Below are 19,613 nucleotides of genomic sequence, written 5' to 3' on the forward strand. Positions count from 1 at the left end.
CTTGAATTTTTATTTACTTGATGAACTAAGGTTATATGCATATAAAGAGTGTTTTTGCTAGCCAGGCAGTGGTGGCCCATGCCTTTAATACCGGCATCGGGAGGCAAAGGCAAGTGGATCTTTGTGAGTGTGAGGCCAGCCTGGGCTACAGAGTGAGTTCCAGGAAAGGCTCAAAGCTACACAGAGAAACCTTGTCTCGGAAAAACCAAAAGAAAGAAAGAAAGAAAGAAAGAAAGAAAGAAAGAAAGAAAGAAAGAAAGAAAGAAGGAAGGAAGGAAGGAAGGAAGGAAGGAAGGAAGGAAGAGTGTTTTCTCCAATGAGATAAAATTATAAGCTTCCAAAACATAAATAGAATCTGTACAGAAGTGGGAGACTCTGAAACAGCATCTCTGCTTGTTTTTGTTTGTTTGGTTTTATTTCCCTTTATTGGATAGTAAGCAATAAGACCTTATTTCTTTTAATCTGGCAAAATATCACTAGTAGTTAGGCTAGGGTCATTTACATAACCATTATAAAAACAACTAACCTAAAATAGCATTTTTAAGGCTTAAGGGAAAATTACTAGATAAAAGTTGATATTATAAAACCACCAGAGCCTTTTTTATAAAAACAGACAACTAAGTAGAGTTCCACATAAACACTATTTGAGTCTGTGTCTAAATTTGGGTGCTTTGTTAAAATATAATAGGTGGCATGAATCTCTTCACATGATTGTAAGCTATCCTTTTATGAACAGCTATAAATGTGCTGCAAGAAGAAAATGTGTTTATCTCAGGGGATAGATATGAAGTCTTCCCTGAGTTAATACATATGAAATCCAGAGCCAGCAAATGCTGTCAATAAACTGACTCTATTTTTATTAATAAACAAAGACCAAAAAGGCCCTAGTTTGGAAGAAATATTCAGTCCCTTTGGCCCTCTAACAACATCTACTTTTCTCCATAACGTTACCTGTCCCACCATTGTTTCCCAGCAGGGTCCTCGAGGTACATCTGCAGGGTGAACGAAAAAGGGTGGTCCTGTGGTATTCCCAGAGAGGGATTCATTGTAAGCCTTAATCATGTTGGCTTCCCATAGGGTAATATTAGCCTTTACATGCTTCTCCTCTTCAATCTAGAAATCAAAAAAGGGGGGGAGGGGATAACACAGCACAGTTTCAAAGGCACTTCTGGTCATCCCCAGACTGGGAAATTAACGTGCTAATGACAAGGCCCATCCAGACACAAGGCTCACCTTGTTGTTAATCTCATCCATCAATGCGAGAATAAATACATACAAGTTGCCTAGAAGAAGAGCAAAAATGCGCCCCAGGAGCCACTTCAGAGCAATGAGAGGATGGTAATCTTCCAGTTCAGCAAATAAGTCGAACAGTGTAGGACAGAACATCCCCAGGAGGGACATAACCATGTTCATCTATAAGGAGACACAGGAACCAGGGTGTTTCAGTTATTACTGCTTCTCTCCAGAAGTTTGGGAAGACTTTCAGCTGGACTCCTTTGATACTTTATAAAACCAAGACTATGCCATGCATTCTTAGTATATGGTCTCAATAAAACAACAAAGACAATATTCAACTCATATTCACAAGCTATCTATATGAGCTTGCAGATGTGCCCATAATGTTTCCTCAGCATTGTGAGTGCACAATTTCTATCTCTCTGCCCAGAGAACACACTGTTCGACGTGGCCACTCATTATGATATGCTGATGTGTGGCACTTTGAAAATGAGGTAAAGAGTATAAAAGCCTGGAAGTAGCTCTTGCGACTTGTGCTCTAAATACTTGGTGCAAATTTTCAGCACTGCACATTTTCTTTTTTCCCGCCTGCATACTCCATATTTTGAATTATTAGAACTACCAGAATATATTTAGAACATAATTGCTATATACTCGACATGATATAAAATCAGCAAGAAATATTCTCAACTGACCCTAAAAATTTGGCATTTTCTGTACAACTACATATAAAGACAATTTAACTTTTGTTTCAGTAGACATGTGGAGTTATTTCTTGAGTCTCCATTGGATTATCTTCATTTGCATCTAGAGCTCAGGTTTCCTCCAAAACAGGTACTAAATCTATTCAGAGAGTTATTCCTTTAAGGATATTGAGGTAGGCTGGCCTAGAATTCACTGAGCAGTCCAGGTGGCTTCAAACTCACTAACTTTCTGTCTCAGCCTCCTGAGTGATAGCAAGAAGTTAATGATAAGCAACCATTCATCATTTAATATGATTCACGTATACTAAAATAGGACCATTGTGCTATGGACCAAAGCTGAATGAATGTTTTTCTTATACTTACTTTCAACATTATGAGAGTATTTTGAAAACAAACTTGATAAATGCTTTGTGCTGCTTTTGTTAAGGGAAAAAAATCCTGATATTTAGTAACTGCCACTTTGCAGGTTTCCATGGAACAATTGTGATGTTGTTATTTCTAAATGTGTAGTACATTTCTGCTGTTATCACTTCTGAAGCTTTTATACTGCTTTGATGTAAGGTATTTTTTATATTTCTACTGAATCACTTGCCAGCCAAAATATTTCTAAGAAATCATACATTTACGAAGTTATCTCAAAATTCTTCCATCTACAGAGCTTTGCGGAAGTTTCCATCTGGGATGCCTAAACATCTCATAGCGTAAGTCTGCACATGATTTAGAAATGCCCAAGTTCAAATTGATGTGTGGTACACAAAAACATTTTATAAAAGTGACCAGGCTCTAGTAATACTTAGGATCAATGATTTCCTGATTCAAAACATGTGTTCTAATCACCTCTCTCCTACACACTAATTGCGCAGATTCTCTGCAGACAAATCTGGCCAGGAGCTTGCCTTCCTCACTTAAATAGCTGAGGAACAAAGAAAGAGATGGAGATTCTTATGAAAAGCCCGGAAATACAAAATTAAGCAGGCAATGTGAGTGCTTTTTATAAAATAGGTATAGGAACTAAAGACAAACTAGTCAGGAATCTGGCCTGTTAGCTATAGAAGTGACATCTTCAGAGAAAGCAATATTGGGTTATAGGAAGAGTCTTAGAGTTGAAACAAACGTCAAAGCTGTCAGTCTGGTTTTCCTAACTTTGCCTGTCATACCATCATCTCCTAACATCCATGCTTCCCTTTCTAGAACATTCTCTTCTCTCTTCCCATTCTAACTTTCCATCTTGTCCTAGATTGAAAACCCAACAACACAGATTTGGAAACAGGACAGGAAAATGGTGGGAAATACACAGTGTGGTAGGTAAGCAAGAGAGTAGAATGGAGCACCAGGTAAGAAGCAGCCTCATCTTGAGTTCAATTGCAGAAACACAACCCACAAAAGAGCAAGTATGAGTTTCTAATCATTTTAAAAGCATGCAGAGACGAACTTCATTTTTTTCCCACCACCCAAGGGTGTCAGGATCTTGCTGTGCAAATTCCTGGGATCGCTTCACAGCCCAAAAGATGAGGTATCCACTTGCACCAAGTGTTAGGAACACGAAGAAGTTAGCAAGAAACCTCAGGAATCTGATGAGGTGGATGTTCTCCTCCACCTGGGCCGCTCTTTCTTCTATGATAGCTTCCTGCAGTCAGGCAAAATACAATGCAAGAGAAACACAGCTGTGAAAAAGATCATGAACTGAGAAAAACAAGAAACAAAAACGTAAACTAAATCTGAATTTCCGTAAAGTAGCTGAATAATGACAGACCAGGACAGTAAGTGAATTGGTAGAGGAAGGAGGATGGGTAAGTCTGGAGTTAGCATCTGCTATTAGCAAGCTTGAGGCTGCCCTGGGCTGCATGAGACCCTTTAAATCATAACACCAGGAGAACCTACATTCTAAAAGATACACTCTTCCAGGATTTAATTTTTATGGTGGGGGAGTGGTCAGCGTGTAGGGCTTTGCTTTTATGAAACAATTTCATGTAGCTTATTCTGGCTTCAAACTTTCTTTGTAGCTGAGGCTGTACAAAATTCCCAATCCTGCTGCCTCCAGTCTCCCAAATGCTGGGATTACAGGTCTGAGCAACCATGTCCTGCTCTCCCAGGAATGCTTTAAAGCTATGTTGTAAAGCTTTAGAATCCATTTAAAAACTGAGCCTACATGTTTCTGCAATTAGCTAGTGAGCACTGGCACATTTTTTGAACTACCTGATACTGATAACCAATGAACTCCTATTTCAACCAAATAGCAGTGTTTTATTACTAAATTTGGAGAAGAAAAGTCCTGAAGAGAAAATACAGCTATTATAGGTCACAGGATATTTCTGTCATAATCAGACTTGGGCCCAAATCATGATAGGCAGCAATGATGAGAGCATCCTTCTCGTAATTGTCAAGGTATTTGAGAATTCACATGGAATGCTTCCCAACGATTCTCTTTGGGAGTTTGTGCCTTTACCTTGAAGTTCATTGTGATAGAATTAAATTTGTTGTCGGCTGTTTCAGGGTTACCAATCAGATAGTCCCAGCTGCAGAATACCTTCCAGCTGAAGTTGAAAGTGTTATCATCACCACCTCCGTCATCACCAATATTCTTGGTCATCCTGTAAGAAGCAGGAGTTTAATACAGCAGCCAGGAAATGGTAAGAAAGGCAGGCAAGGGAGTGAGAACACAGCAGTGATGGGCCAACTGAAAATGCAATGTCTGGAAAACACTTTTAAACAGGTTATTTGTATACAGAGACAACAGGAACTTTGCTTTTTAAATTTTATGGATTTTTACTTAACTTTCTCATTCTGTGGTGATCAAAAAACTACTACACACAGATGATTTTAAAACCTATAGAGGCTGACAGAACAAATCCCCTACAGAGAGAAGGTGAGATTATATTCTTCAAAAGAAACTGAGAGAAAGACTGGATTCGGAAACAGTGCAAGACGAACTCATAGGACTGCAGCCTGAACCACTGGCTACACCTTTGCTCATGGTACATCTCCCTTACTGAGCACTATGACAGCAAAGACTCATTTTATTCATCATTAAGTCCCCAGGTGCTAGATAGCTCTCTAGATTGCTCATAGTAAAAATACCATACATTGTTTTTAAATGAATAAAAGTAAATTTAGCACTGAGGAAAGCTTTGCCAATAAACACATATACCATGAATGGCCTTTTATATACATGCTGGCGATGGGGTTGCTCTCCAATTCTGTCCTTGACATTATAAAAGGTTTGGACAATGTCATCTTCACTTCATAAATATTTGCCATTCATCCTGGAAAGTGTTTGTAAGGAGAGAATTTTACATTTTGAATCTCATAATTTTAGATACAGCTCATAAAGCAGTGACATGAAATGGAACATGGTGACCTTAGGCCTTTTATACATCACAGCCCTTCTGTTCCAAGCACTCTTGAAAGAAGGCCAAATGCAGTTTGGAGAGGAGGAGGGGATAGTCATGTGCTATGTTGGATCTGCCAGGAGGTCACACTCCCATAAGTCAGCCTCACAGAGGCATCCTTTAGGGCTTGAATTTCATCACTAGAAACAGTGAACATTATCATCTCCAGTGGAAATATTGCTGACAGGTAAAATATTAACATGGATTCCATGAAGAGCTCTGGGTTTTTTCTCTAAGTACATGAGAGAATCTTTCAACAAAAGGGAATGTAATTGGTGGTTGGGAAAGGAGAAGGAAGACACAATTTTGAAACTAAGATTCTAAGTCAGTAAGCATGGTAGACATTTAGGCAGGATTTGAGGTGGGTCACAGATATTCTAAGTAAGTATATACAACAGAAGAAAAAAAGAAAGTGGTTTTGGAAATGACAATTTAAATAGAATGTAGAAATATTTTTACTCATTTGGAAATTATGTATGAGGTGGCCCCTGATTCTAGTGTGATCTGGAATATAAAAGAGTCTTGTAATATACTTATGTTTGATAAGTTTATTTTTTTAATTTAGTGCAAGAGTAATATCAAGGAAATTTAACTCCAAAGGGATTTTACAACAGACAAAAGAATGATTTTTAAAATTGTAAAAGGCCACTCAGAGCAAGCAAAAGATGTATCTTTGTCATCATGAGATGAATGAATCCTCCTCAAAGATTAGGAAGACAAGAATCCGGTTAGGGCAGTAGTTCTCAATTAATGGGATTATATTGCTAGCAATCCATGGAGTCGGCTTAATGATCAAAGGAATTTATTTAGGTATTAACTCACAAGACAGAATAAAGGAATTTGTCACAGAATCCTGGAAGGGTGAGGCACGGTCCAACACTTTGTTCTCTGGCGAGCTCTGGCCTAGTCAGCCCCAGCATCTAAAACCATGAGGTAGCAAAGAGAGTGCAGCATAGGTACATCCCAGGTTTTCAGGGTCCATCCCTCTGCATCGGTCATACCCCAGGGGCATGTACCTCAAGGTCATAGGCAAGTGTAACAGTTACCTGCTACCTCACTAGGGGTGATGTTTCAAGGCATGGCTCAAATGGCTCCCAATACACTCAACCTTCCTAATGCTGCAACCCTTTAATAGAGTTCCTCATGTTGTGGTGACCCACAACCATAAAATTATTTCTTTGCTACTTCATAACTGCAATTTTGCTGTTATGAATCATAATGTAAATATCTGTGTTTTCCAATGAGCTGGGGTGACCTTGTGAAAGGGTCATTCAATCTCCCCCACCAAAGGAGTTGCACTCCACATATTAAGAACTACTGAGTTAGAGAATGGTGTTCAAAATTCTGTTCTGACAGTATGAGCATGGCCTGGTCATCAGCTACTGAACCTTAAATTCTCCATCTGTTTCCTGAGAACAGCTCATACATCCTCACTCACTACACAAGACACACTAGAGGAACAACTTAGTCCTATGGAAGATGAAGAACACAGAGGGTGGGCAGCATGTACAGAGAACTTTTTACCTACAAATTTGGGTTCAACCAGACCCTAACGGCAGATGGTCTTCAGTACTCTATATTTAATAGCCTGGAAAATGTTATTATAGTTATTTTGTAATGATTAAGAGGTAAAGGTTTCACTAGAGATGTAGCTCAATAGAATGTTTGTCTAGCGTGCATGAGACTTTGTGTTGAATCCTCAGTACCTCATAAACCTGGCATAGTGGTACACGCTTGCTATCCTATCACTCTGGAAGAGGTAAATTTGGGCTCAGCCTGGGATACATGAAACCCCATCTCAAAAAAGCATAACCCAAACCGAAATCAAACAAAAAATGAAGGAACAGGTAATGGTTTTCATGATGTATAGTACGTGTTAGGCTAATATTAATTAGTATTTAAGTACAAATTACAGGTTTTTTTGTTAGAGATTTTGAAATATGGATATTGCCAAATTTCCCAATTAAAAATATTTATATGTTTATTCTTATACCAGTTTATGACATATGTTGGTTTATAATACATGTAAGATAGTATATGTAGACAAAACTCTAACATCATTTACAGCTTATACATGACAACAAATTAAAGTACTGAAGGATATTTCAGTCTATTCTATGTATAGCATTATTGCCAGGCTTGTGAACAGAAGCAAATATGTATACTGTCAGGGAACCTTGTGTTAGGGAAGTCTTGGGAAAGCCTCCTGGGATAAGGTGGCATTAATAAGTTCCTCATTAGGCATACATTCAGTGAATTATTCAGCTCTTTCCAGAAGCTTGATAGATGTGAAGTATGCCAGTAATATCCAGACATTTTAGCTTATGGAGTTGCTTTGGATGAGAACAGCTACATTTGGGAAGCAAATCACTTTTATTTTGAGATTATTAACTTCAAATGCTATGAAGAAACTGATGATTTCCAAGCCACCAACATTACAACATTCAACTGTTCTAGCCTGCCTTCAAAGCTGCATTTAGTATTAGTATTCCAGAACTTTGAAGAAGGAGAAGGAAGGAAACGACGTAAAAGTTAAGGTGACCAACCATCCGTTTGCCAGGAACTCCCATGACTTTCAGACCTAAACTTAGGAGAGTTCTGGACTAACCAAAGACCTTCTACCTGGAATGCTCAAAGTAGTTTCTTTTTATTTTACCTTCTAATTTTTCAACTAGATAATTTAAAATAGATATTTTCCCATATTTTTTGTATGAGGATACTATAGTACAGGCAAGGTGACATGATACCATGAACCCAGGGCCTTGCACATGATATGTAAGTATTCCACCACAGACTATCTTCCCAGCCCCACATGTTGGCATCTTCTGACCCTGAGGAGTGTTCCAAAGGCCTGTGTTTATGTCAAACTCTTTTGTTTTTAGGATGGAACAGTTTAACATCAGAACTGATTCATCTCTTACACACGTGCTATTCTCTAGACATGAAATAGTATCAGTATTAAATCCACTTCTCAAAATGATTCTAATTGATTACAGAAATCAGATTAAACACTTACGCTTTGAGGACAACCAGAAAGCTGTATCCAATGCACATAATCCCCACCAGGAAGTAGGAGAGAGGTAGCCGGAAATTCAGCCATCCAATTGTGCGTTTATTATCGTAGTAGCCATAAAAGAGGACAGAGTACTGTGCCAGGCCCTAAAATCCAACAACAAAGCCACTTACTTAGGAGATGTTGTAAAGAGAAACACAAAGGAAAAGATGGACTTTAAAAAGAATAGAATGACATTAATTTCCATTGAGGTCACAGACTGACATGAGCCTTATTGTTTTGTTTCATAGAGTTAATGTTCCAGGTGTCATATTGATTGACAGTTATCTGAAATTCAGTGACTTCTAAACAGACAAAATTTATTGGCTTGTTCCAATGTGCAGCTATTACTCTGAAAGGTCCATTGACTTAAACATCAAAACAAATTTCATGGTAGCATTTAAAGAATTTGAATAATATACATGTAGGAGATCTCTGGAGTATGCCTCCTTAAAATATTGCACTGGGTGTCTATTTCCTGTCAATTAGATCTGTTCTCCTCAACCATAGGGTTGTGTTTCAGATACGTCTTAAAAATAAGCAGGTGAGATGATATTGGAAGCAATGAGATTCCTTCGGGCAGACTGATAGCATTCCCTCATAACAGCCATGTTCATCTGTGCACTAAATCTTACCCAAAAATTATCTGCCCCAGTAAGAGTCACTATCCCCCAAAGCCACCAAACAACCCCCCTCTTTGGACACAGCATGCTGAAGTATCCTGATGCTACTTTCTCTCCCATCACCTTTCTCTCTATACTTTTACTCTCAACCTTGAAGCAGTGTTTCCATGACATCATATTATACATCCACTCCCCAGCTCCTGTCTGCCTTCTCTTTGGGGGTTGCTTAAATTATCATTTTACTTTGTTAAAATAATTGGACAGTTTGGGTACCTTCTTGAAATCAGGTGAGTTACTTTTGAAACTCTTACACAAGCCAGTTAGCTGTCTTTAATGTCATTTACATCAACCAGTGGGAGGACTATAAGACCTACCAGTGAAGAAGGAGGGAATGGAGGTAGGGCCACATAGAGAAGGACAAAGGAAAGTGCCATAGCTAGCAAGTCCTAGAAAAGAATGAAGAGAAGGAATTGAGAAAATTGACCTAAAAAAGGTCATGCCTAGCTCACACATGAGTTATTGGGATCTGAAAAATTACTTCTTTCAAGGTTTATTTTTAATACCATAAGAACCAGTAGGAAATAAAATTTTTACGTGCACACAAATATCAAATGAGTTTGTGGATCTAACCAGGCCCAAATGGGAGGTGAGGACTGTAGGCAAATAACCATGTGCTTAGCCCCCCCTGTACCACCTAGCGCTCCACCTTCATCATTTATCTTAAGAAATGAAGCCCATCTGTGATGGTTAAGGCCCCAGAAATCCCATTTTAAAGTTCCTGGGTGTCAACGATGATTCAGACAAGATTAGCATTGGTGTAGGTGAACTCTGTAAAGCAAATTGCTGTTTCTAACATTGGAGCACGCCATCCCATGAAAGCCTGAGTAGAATAAGGAACAGAGGGGATGTATGCCCCTGCCTTTACTGTTGCAATGCTTTGGTTGGGCCACATTTTTCATTACCTCCTGCCCTCAGACTACAACTCACACCACCAGCGATCAGGTGCTCATGGTACTTGGCCTTAATTATCTGCAGACTTCAAAGGGCTCTAGCTTAGAGACAGAGGATTATGAGATGTCTCAGCCTTGATAATTGTGGGTCAAGTTCTTAAAATGATTATCTTCATATGTACTATGTAGGAATATATTATAACATTTTATTAATTTTAAATTATATAATATATAAAGACTTATATATAACAAATTTAAATGTGAATTATTTCTATTACTATATATTAGCTATTGATTATTTATCTGGCAAACCCGGACCAATAAACACAAATAAATTTCTGAAACTAAATAATTGGCATAAACTTCCATTAGGGAGCAAATTGGCTAATCTTATCCAATAAGAAACCACATAGGGTGAACGGGCAAAGTGCTGAAGATGCAGAACTCTTCATCTCAAGAGACCATGCCCTGGTCAGAGTGGATGGCTCCCATTTGCATGCCATGTTTTTTCACATTCATCTAGTTGAAATCTCCTGTAGCCTGTCCTGAACCTCCATGCTGGTTTCCTTGTGTCAGGACAATAAGAACAGAATCTGCTAAATCCAGACACTTGATCTCTGGTTCAGTTTAAAGGTTACATCCTCAATTGCTTATTTTTTGTAAGTGTGGGACAACACATACCATCTCCCACACCATTGACTTCTTTTAGCAACTGGCCTTTACCCATTTCTTTACTGCAGCCCTGGCATACAGTAATACTCACCAAAGTAACAGTATCAGCTAATATATTTTGTTGATAATTCAGTATCACTGGACCCCCTTATTTCATCTCACAGAGCCATCTAGTGAGCTCTGGGAAGTTGTCACTCATTCTTCCTCACCCTAATGTTTCTTTCATAAGTAGAAGTTCTCTGAGTATAACATTCCCAATCATTTTCAAGTTCCTCAGTGCCTCCCAAGGAGCAGAAACAAGTCTGAGAGTAGAGTCCATGTGATAAAAGGAAATGTCATCCTTCCCTTCTGGGAGCATATACTGGCTTTGTCTGTCCATGTAAATGGACACTTGTCCTGGCACAAGGTCTGGCTGTGAAGCCTACTTTTCCATAAAAGATACTACATTTTTCACATCTGGCTTAAGCTTATTTTTTTCCTCTGGCTAGCTCACAACTTGGTTGGACAATGGAGGAGTCATTTACCGCAACATTGTCCCTCAACTAACACATATTCAGTGGTTGCTACCCTGGTGTGTACTTTTCAGGTATATGACAGAGTCAGAACACAAGCCAGCCACAACAAATCCCATGCATGTGATGACGGAGCTATCCACTTCTCCTTGTACTTTCTCTGTCTCCCAAGATGTGGAGCATGTTAGTATCATGTCTTCCCAAGGAAAGACTGAAGCAAGACATGCTACCAGTCTAACGAGAGATGATCCATGGTGTTGGCTTGGACTCTGAAAAAACCTTGTACATGTTTTTGTAGAAGGTTTAATAGAGTTTCATCACTATGTCCATAAATATTACAGCCTAACATCTTTTATGATTCATAATCACAAATATGAGAGTAAAGAAGATGCCCTGAAAATAGCATGAGAAGAAAACATAGATCATGGAGAGCATCTGGCTAGGTCAGCACAATAGTTACTAGAGGAAGCTGCCTCATCTAGTGCCTGTCCCATTCAACATATGTTCAAAGCTGGCACTTCATAAATAGTAGATCCTACCAAAGTAGGGGAGAGTGTTCTTTGATGTTCATCTGGTGTGTGTGTGTGTGTGTGTGTGTGTGTGTGTGTGTAGGGGTGCTGATTATTCACAGGCTGTCTTACATTCACCTCTTGCTACACATGTAATCAAGTGTATAAATGGGCATTAATAAATTCAATTTTAATTTAAAAAGCTTTATCAAATCCATCTAAGGAGTATATCAATGGTTAAATATAAGTTGATAGTTCTAGAAGAGAAATAACCTCCCCTGCCGTGCAATGGGCATGCCACAAGTCTTTCTCCTTCCCTTGAAACTACAGCAGCAGACATCTGGATGTGACCAAAATAGCAATGACTCCTAGCCCAGCCATGGATGTATTCAGTTGCTATGTTAGTGGGCTCTGATTTCCCTGTGGGATAATTCTCCTCCCCACTCCCCAATCTGTGACAGATAAACTACAGCCAGAGCCAAGTTTCAAATCAGCACAAAAAATGCCTTTCCAAATCTGGATCACTATGCTTGTATGTCCTTTTGAAGGCTACCATTGCTCTGGTCCATAGTCACCCACACATCACCACAAAAAATGGAGAAGACTAGAGGCTTTGATTATCTTGTCACTAGGAATTAACTTGTGTGTTTACATAATATTTACTGAGAACTCAGTATTTGGCAAATGTAATACATAGATAGAGGAGAAAACTGGATTCCTGGACTCTTCAAGACTTCATACCAGAAGTATTTGTTGCCTAAAATTGTAGCAGCACTCTATCTTTTGGGTATTTCATATAATTCCAAATAAATACTCCCTTTGAAAGACAAAACTCTACCTCCAGCATGATAAATGAATTTCATCACTTTTAGCAACTCTTGTTAATGTGTAGTAACTATCAGACAACTATTTTGTGGGCAAAAGACCCCATGAAGTTAAAAATGGTAGAAAATGAAGGTAGGATGTACAAAGCATGTCCCAGAAGTTCCATGAGGTGGAGATGGTACTGAAGGAATGAGTCCACCTACATTTCCACTTGAGTTATTACTGATCATTCACATCTCCCAATTAATTAAGAAGGTGGCAAGCATGAGTGAAAGAGACAGACAAGACCACTTACTAAGAAAAGCAAAGGGTGTAGAGACTGATAATACCCAACAGGAGCCTTAGTTAATGTCACAGGAGCAGCCTGGCCTTGGAGACAACATGCTGGGAGCCACCAATTTACTTCCATGTTCCTAACCAGACCCTCTGTCACCAGCAGTATTTTGCTCACATGTACATTTCCTTTCTTCTTATAGAAATTCAGATCCAGAAACCTAGACCAGATACTGCATGGCTCTTGTTTCTTTAGTTATTAGTATTCTGATCAGCATACAAAGTAATGGGCTTCAAAATGATATTTTCATTCTTTATCTTTGGTGTTCTCTTTCCTAGTCTTTCCTTGTCCCCAGGTCCCCTTCTGGCTAGTCCTCTTTCTCTCCAACTAGCTTCTTTTCCAGTTTCATGTTCTGTGTATCCTAGTCTCCTCCCCAACCTTATCTTAAGACCTCCTTTTCCCCTTTCCTGGCCCCCTTTCTAGTTTAATGGTCTACACCCTCACACACAGATACATATTTATCTTTCTGAGTTTTATAACTTTGTTTACCAAATAATTTCCAGTTTCTTTCATTTTCCTGGTGATGCCATCTTTCTTTACAGCTGAATAAAAGCCCATTGTGTACATACCACACTTCCCTCATTCATTCATCTGTGGCTAATAGTAACAATGAATACTGGCAAAAATGTGGGGAAAAGACCTTTTATTTACTGTGATGGAACTATAAACCCTTGTAGTCACTATGGGAATCAGTACAGAGATTTCCCTAAAAACTCAAAACAATATTACCATATGACACAGTTTTACCTCTCCTGGTAACTGCTCTATGTCCTACCACAGGGAGACTTGCTACATGGTCCTTGATTCATTATGTGTATCTTAGAGAGATGAAGCAGGACTGAGCCTCCACAGACTTTCTCTTCAGCAGATTAGTGTCAAAGACTCCATCCTTCAAAGCTGTGACATGAACCATTTGTTTTGGTGTCTACCTGTGAATCGAAGCTCTTGTTTCTCTGCCTCCTGCACAGGCCAGAGACGTTGACATAGCTTCCTTTGGCTTTTGCGTTGTGGATATCAGGCTTTTATCTTTCAAGCATTTTTCCCTCCAACAAAAGAATATTTTCATAAGATAGATACTCAAAGCAGGTGTTAGAAAACACCTACTGTCTTAGTTAAGATTTCTATTGCTGTAAATAAACACCATAACCACAGCAACTCTTGTGAAGGAAAACATTTAATTGGGGTGTCTTACAGTTTCAAAGGTTTAGACCATTATCATCCTGATGGGAAACATGGTGGCATGCAGGCAGACATGGTACTTAAGAAGCAGCTGAGAGTTCTACATCCAGATCAGCGGGCAGCAGGAAGTGAATGTCACACTAGACCTAGCTTGAGCACTTGAGACCTCAGAGTCCATCCCCTAGTGACACACTTCCTCTGTCAAAGCCACACCTACTCCAACAAAGCCATACTTCCTAATAGTGCCACTCCCTATGACCAAGCATTCAAACACATGAGTCTATGGGAGCCATTCCTATTCAAACCACCACATCTACCAAGTGCCAAACAATGCACTGACACTTAACGTACATAATCTCATTTAGGTTTTTTCTACCAGTCTGGCATGTTATCAGTAAAATATTTTATATGTGGCTATCAAGAGGTCAGGATGGTTGTCTGGCATCTCAAAGGCAGTGTGCAGTAAGATTCCAACTGGAGTGCATGTGATTTCCATGATGGAGTTTCTTTTGTTAAGTGAACTGTATTATAACTCTTCTGTCTTTTGTAAAAAGTACTTGTATTCACCTGTCCCTGCAAACCCCTGCCTTTGCCCCTGTTTCTGCCTTTCAAGTGCTTGGATTAAAGGCTTGTACCACCATGCCCAGCTACTTTTGTGCCTACAACTAACACTTGAGTAAGAATCTAAGCTCATAGCCCAGTGCCCATGGCATATCTCATTCCATCATGAGGACCCACAGGTATGAATTAGCACATTCCAAACAGTTTCCCAAAGAGGCTTCTTTCTCCTTTCTCAAAGAGTGGCACCAATTTCCTACTGCTAGAACCTAGTCATTTAAATTGCTGTCCCGTTTTCATCCAAAGCCCACATCCAGTCGCTAGCTAAATCCTATGGTTTCTACCTCATTTTTGTATTGCACAGACAGAGATACCTTCTCTGCACTGCTGCCTTTTGAGGGATCCTCAGTTGATTTTAAAAACCCATCATCTTATGGGGACTGGGAAATGGTTCAATCATGAAGTGTCTGCCATAAAAGCATGAGAGCTTGACTTGCAATCACCAACAACCACACAAAAGCTGAGTCTCAGACTGAAGAGATGATTCATTCAGTGGTTAAAAGCACTTGCTGCTCTTGCAGAAACCTTAGTTTGGTTCTCTGCACTCACATCTGGCAGCTCAGTCACCTGCAACTCCAGTTCCAGGGAACTTGATGACTTTTCTGGTTTCTATGGGCACCACTATACACAAAGTACTTATAAAGAGAAGCAGGCAAACATGTACACATAGTCAAAAATAAATACATTTTTCTGAAGTCACATAAGTCTCACACACACACACAACTCTCCCTCTCTCTCTCTCTCTGTCTCTCTCTTTCTCTCTCCTGATCATCTGATCATAAGGGTCTTCTTCAATGGGTAAATCTCTGAATGTGTCTGCTGCATCCTGCTTCAAGGCCCTTCTAGCCATATGCCTTCTATTGGACACAGTCAGTCTCTTAGCATAATGAAATAGTCTTCCTGGGCTATGGCTTCTGCTGACTTCTCAAGTGCCAGGTATTAAAAAGAGATGTTCTCTCAGAATCCTCAGGTACTTGGGGTTCCACCAGTTGATATCCCTCCTCTATTCCTCTTCTCAAGCCAATTTGCGGAGGCGCAATGGCTTCTCTGCTTGTAAACTGAAATTTACTGGATTGGCTCAGCTCAGAGGTAACTCCCTGTAGCAAGTAAGCAAGCCTCATGGTTCCATAATAGTAAGACCATTTGGCTATGGGTCTCAAATTGGTCCTCCAATCAGATCTCTATAAACAATGGATGTGGGATTTTTATGTCCATCTGCCTCTCCTTTCCAAACAAATTATTCAGAACGCAGGTAGGAAATAGTTACAGTTTGACAGACTTCTCTGAAAACTCTATATAATACAATTCCAGTAAATCCGAACACTAGACCCATACTGAGACAGCACTGTACTTTAATATGCCCCAGCGATAAATCTGATCATTTGAGAGGGTAGCATTGCATAACAACTGTTGGTTTACACAACAAATTAGACTATAGCATCCCCTTGGGCAGGGAACATGTTCGTTGTCTCGGCACTCCCTGCTTTTCTCATTCAGTTTGTTTGGCAATGACTGAGTGAATAAAGAAATTGCTTTCAGTGATCATTAGCAGCCCTCAGTCACATTAAGCATCTTGAGATTGCCATCTAAATCACCCCTCTCTAGATACCTGTTCTCTGCTTACTCATTTCAATAAATCACAGGTATCATTCAACACAGTAGCATGACAAGTATAATCCTGTGCTCAAATTTGAATTAAGACATCAGAAAGTATCTGACACTAAAGTTACCCAAAAAAAGGACTAATTTCTCTGTATGTCTAAAACTCATATTTAAAAAAAAATTTGAGATAATCTCAGTGTTGCAATGATATACTATGAGTATTGTTTTCTACCAGCTGGGGAAGTAGCTCAATGACAGAACACTTGCCTACGCATATACAAGATGTACAAGGCTCTAGGTTTGATCTCTAGACACACATGCATGTGTGCATACATGCACACAACCCAGGCTCACATGTGTGCACACACAGGTGTTTTCTTTGTTCTGAAATTGGAAGCTGAAAAGATTACATTTAGGAGTTTTGTTGGTCAGTTGACTTCTGTACTTGTAAATGTAGGTAAGTTGTAGGGTTAGAATCTAATTTTCTGGTTTTTAAATACCAGCAAACCCTGCCAGGTGAATTCAGCTCTTTACACAATCCTAGTCACTCATCAGAACATACTGGTAGACTCTTCCCTATTCTCCTCTTCGTCACTTTGCCCACTTTCCATCTAGTCAGTCTCTTGACCTCTCGAAATCTAAGCCCGATGATGTCACTACTCACCAATAACTTGCTTAAATTACTTTCAATTCACTAAAGAAAAAAATTATATTCTATATTTGAGAGGATCTCACATGATTTGATACTTTATCTTTCCAGGGCCCTGGGCCCCTGCTTCCCCTCATTCTGAGCTCCACCTTCACTAGCTCTTGCTCAGGCACGCATTCCCCACCACAGGATTTTTGCACTGTTGTACATACTAGAACACTTCACCATCATATGATTCTAAAGAGTGCAAAGGGTTATTTTCTCAAAAATGGTTTGTCCTTTCGTTCATCTCTTTCCTTTAGCCATTCCAGGATCCCTAATGTGGTTCTCCTAATATTGTATCTTTCTTCCATAGCAGTTGCTGTTAGTTGACTGTTCTGCTAATTTTTTGTATTCCTGAAGATAGAAGTTGGGATGGGCTTTGCTCACCTTTGCTTAATGCCTATCACCTGGCAAATGCTTATCAAATGTTTGCTGCTGAATGATTCAAAAGACGAGTCATGTCTGTTACAACGCCCAAAAAAAGAAGGTTGTTTTCATGATATCAGTACAACAAACACCAGCCTCCAAAGGCATCATGAATATTTTCAGCAGGAAGCCTCATCTTTGTCTGGCTGGGTGTGGTTTGACTGCATTGATGGAATCTGGAATTTGTTGCTAAGGCAAAGGAAGACATGATAGGATAAGAGATCCCAACTCTACAATCCAGGAAAATAAGAACTCTAAAAGCAGACAGAAAAATCTTTCTTATTACTTACATAGTTTTTAATGAAGGCTTGGAGTAACAGGATGAAAAACTAATGAACCAAGAAGAAAATCTAGGATGCAAAATAGAGTGGAAGTTGTTTCTACTTCTAATGACCCTCAGAGAGCCTATTGAGGAAAATGTCCTGGATAATGAGGAAGTGAAGCAAACATGGGATCCAAGGGTGGACAACCCTTAGATACTGCCAATCTCTGGCCATGTGCCTGGACAGCATTCTGCTCTGCTCCATGAAGACTATAAGAATATCACTAGATACACAGATGAGACATACCTCACTCCTTCCAGTCACAGGCTATCTAAGGAAAGACTGAGTTCCCTTTGTGGAAATGGAAATGTACAAGCCTGGTTTTCTCCCCAAGAAGCTTAGCCTGCTATTTTGGGTCATGTCACCAAGGGAGGACTACGTAGGAAGTGGGTGTCTGCTGACCCAGCCCTGGAACTAGGCTCAAACAATGACTGTGGCAAAGCAGCCATGCTGTCTATGTGGTTTTCATTTTTTGTTTGTTTGTTTGTTTTGGTTTTGGTTTTTCGAAACAGGGCTTCTCTGTGTAGCTTTTCACCTTTCCTCAGACTCACTCTGTAGCCCAGGCTGGCCTCAAATTCACAGAGATCCTCAGCCTCTGCCTCCCGAGTGCTGGGATTAAAGGCGTGTGCCACCACCGCCCAGCTGTGTTTTAAACCTGTTGAAGTTCAAAGGAGGTAAGTCAGTTCCAGGCCAACAGACCTCTTGGGAGCAGATGTGTTGCTCAGCTCTCCTTACAGAGACAGAGTCCAGCTTTGTTTGACACTGCAGATCCATCATGACGCTTCACACTATGGCCACATCCCATGCACAGTGCCCAAACAGTCGCTGAATAGACAGGGCATATATGACAGAACTGGTTACAATGAACCAATACAGGTTCTCCTCTACCCTCAGACTGCCCCAAATAGTCTTTCCTTTCCAGTTTCCTTTGCAAGTGTCAGACTTGCCCTGGTTTATGTTCCTCTACTTTTCTAGCCCCTGCTTCCTTTTCTTCTCTCTTCTCTAAGAATTTCCCCACAAATACCTCCTCATGTAACATAGTTTTGCTTTTTTTGGTTTTGGTTTTGGGTTTGGGGGGTTTTGTTTGTTTGTTTGTTTTGTTGTTGTTGTTTGTTTGTTTTTCGAGACAGGGTTTCTCTGTGTAGTTTTGCACCTTTCTTGGAACTCACTTGGTAGACCAGGCTGGCCTTGAACTCATAGAGATCCGCCTGCCTCTGTCTCCCAAGTACTAGGATTAAAGGTGTATGCCACCACTGCCCTGCTGTAACATAGTTTTGTTGCCTATTTCTTCAGAAACCCTAAAGCCAACCACCTCTTTACATTGACCCCCTGAAAATAAAGGTGCACTTGGACTACTGAAATACTTTTAAAATAGAGTTTTTATTATTCTATGTAGACATTGCAAAGATCTCTCTGGTGTGGTCAATGCAACAAGAGAGGAAGAAACTGACAGAAGCTGTGTTCCAGAGTAAACAGTGTTACTCTGGAAGATCATTTCCAAGAGCTGTTGATGCTGGTTAAACAAGAAACCAAACCCCTGTCTATCAACATTCCTCCTATTGCACACTGAGGTCCTTTGAGGACACACTTCAAAATGAGATGTTAAAGTAAAACAAACAACTGGACATGGAAGTCAACCAGATTTAAACTGGAATTTCATGCATCCATTAATTATCTGTGTTGTCTTTGGCAACCGTAAATATATTAATAGCCTCTATCTTAAAGGATCATCTTGAAGATAAAATGAAACATTGCATGTAAAATTTAATGCTTATGATTGTGTTATCTCTTCTCCCCTGGCCCTGTAAAGGTTACTTCTAACTCCCACATCCTTATGACCAGTAGAAAATGGAAGGCAAAGTCACCTCACTGTTTACCCATCCACACTGTACCGGACACCCTCAAGCTGAAAAGCTGACTGAGTTCCCTTTTATTCTAAGTATGTTTCTTTGATGCTGTGATCTCAGT

General features: G+C 39.7%; 1 protein-coding gene across 1 annotated transcript in view; it reads right to left on the reverse strand.

Annotated features, from left to right (window-relative positions):
- Tmc1 (transmembrane channel like 1) overlaps positions 1–19,613 on the reverse strand; it is a 129,522-nt gene that overhangs the window by 44,009 nt on the left and 65,900 nt on the right. Inside the window, exons 9-13 of the mRNA XM_036178658.1 lie at positions 8,346–8,488; positions 4,387–4,531; positions 3,373–3,567; positions 1,234–1,413; positions 952–1,113 (exon numbers count right to left, since the gene is read on the reverse strand). Of these exons, the coding sequence (XP_036034551.1) occupies positions 952–1,113; positions 1,234–1,413; positions 3,373–3,567; positions 4,387–4,531; positions 8,346–8,488 (825 nt within the window). The remainder of the gene's footprint in view (positions 1–951; positions 1,114–1,233; positions 1,414–3,372; positions 3,568–4,386; positions 4,532–8,345; positions 8,489–19,613) is intronic.

The sequence above is a fragment of the Onychomys torridus genome, chromosome 1, assembly GCF_903995425.1.
Source record: "Onychomys torridus chromosome 1, mOncTor1.1, whole genome shotgun sequence".
Taxonomy (NCBI): Eukaryota; Metazoa; Chordata; class Mammalia; order Rodentia; family Cricetidae; genus Onychomys; species Onychomys torridus.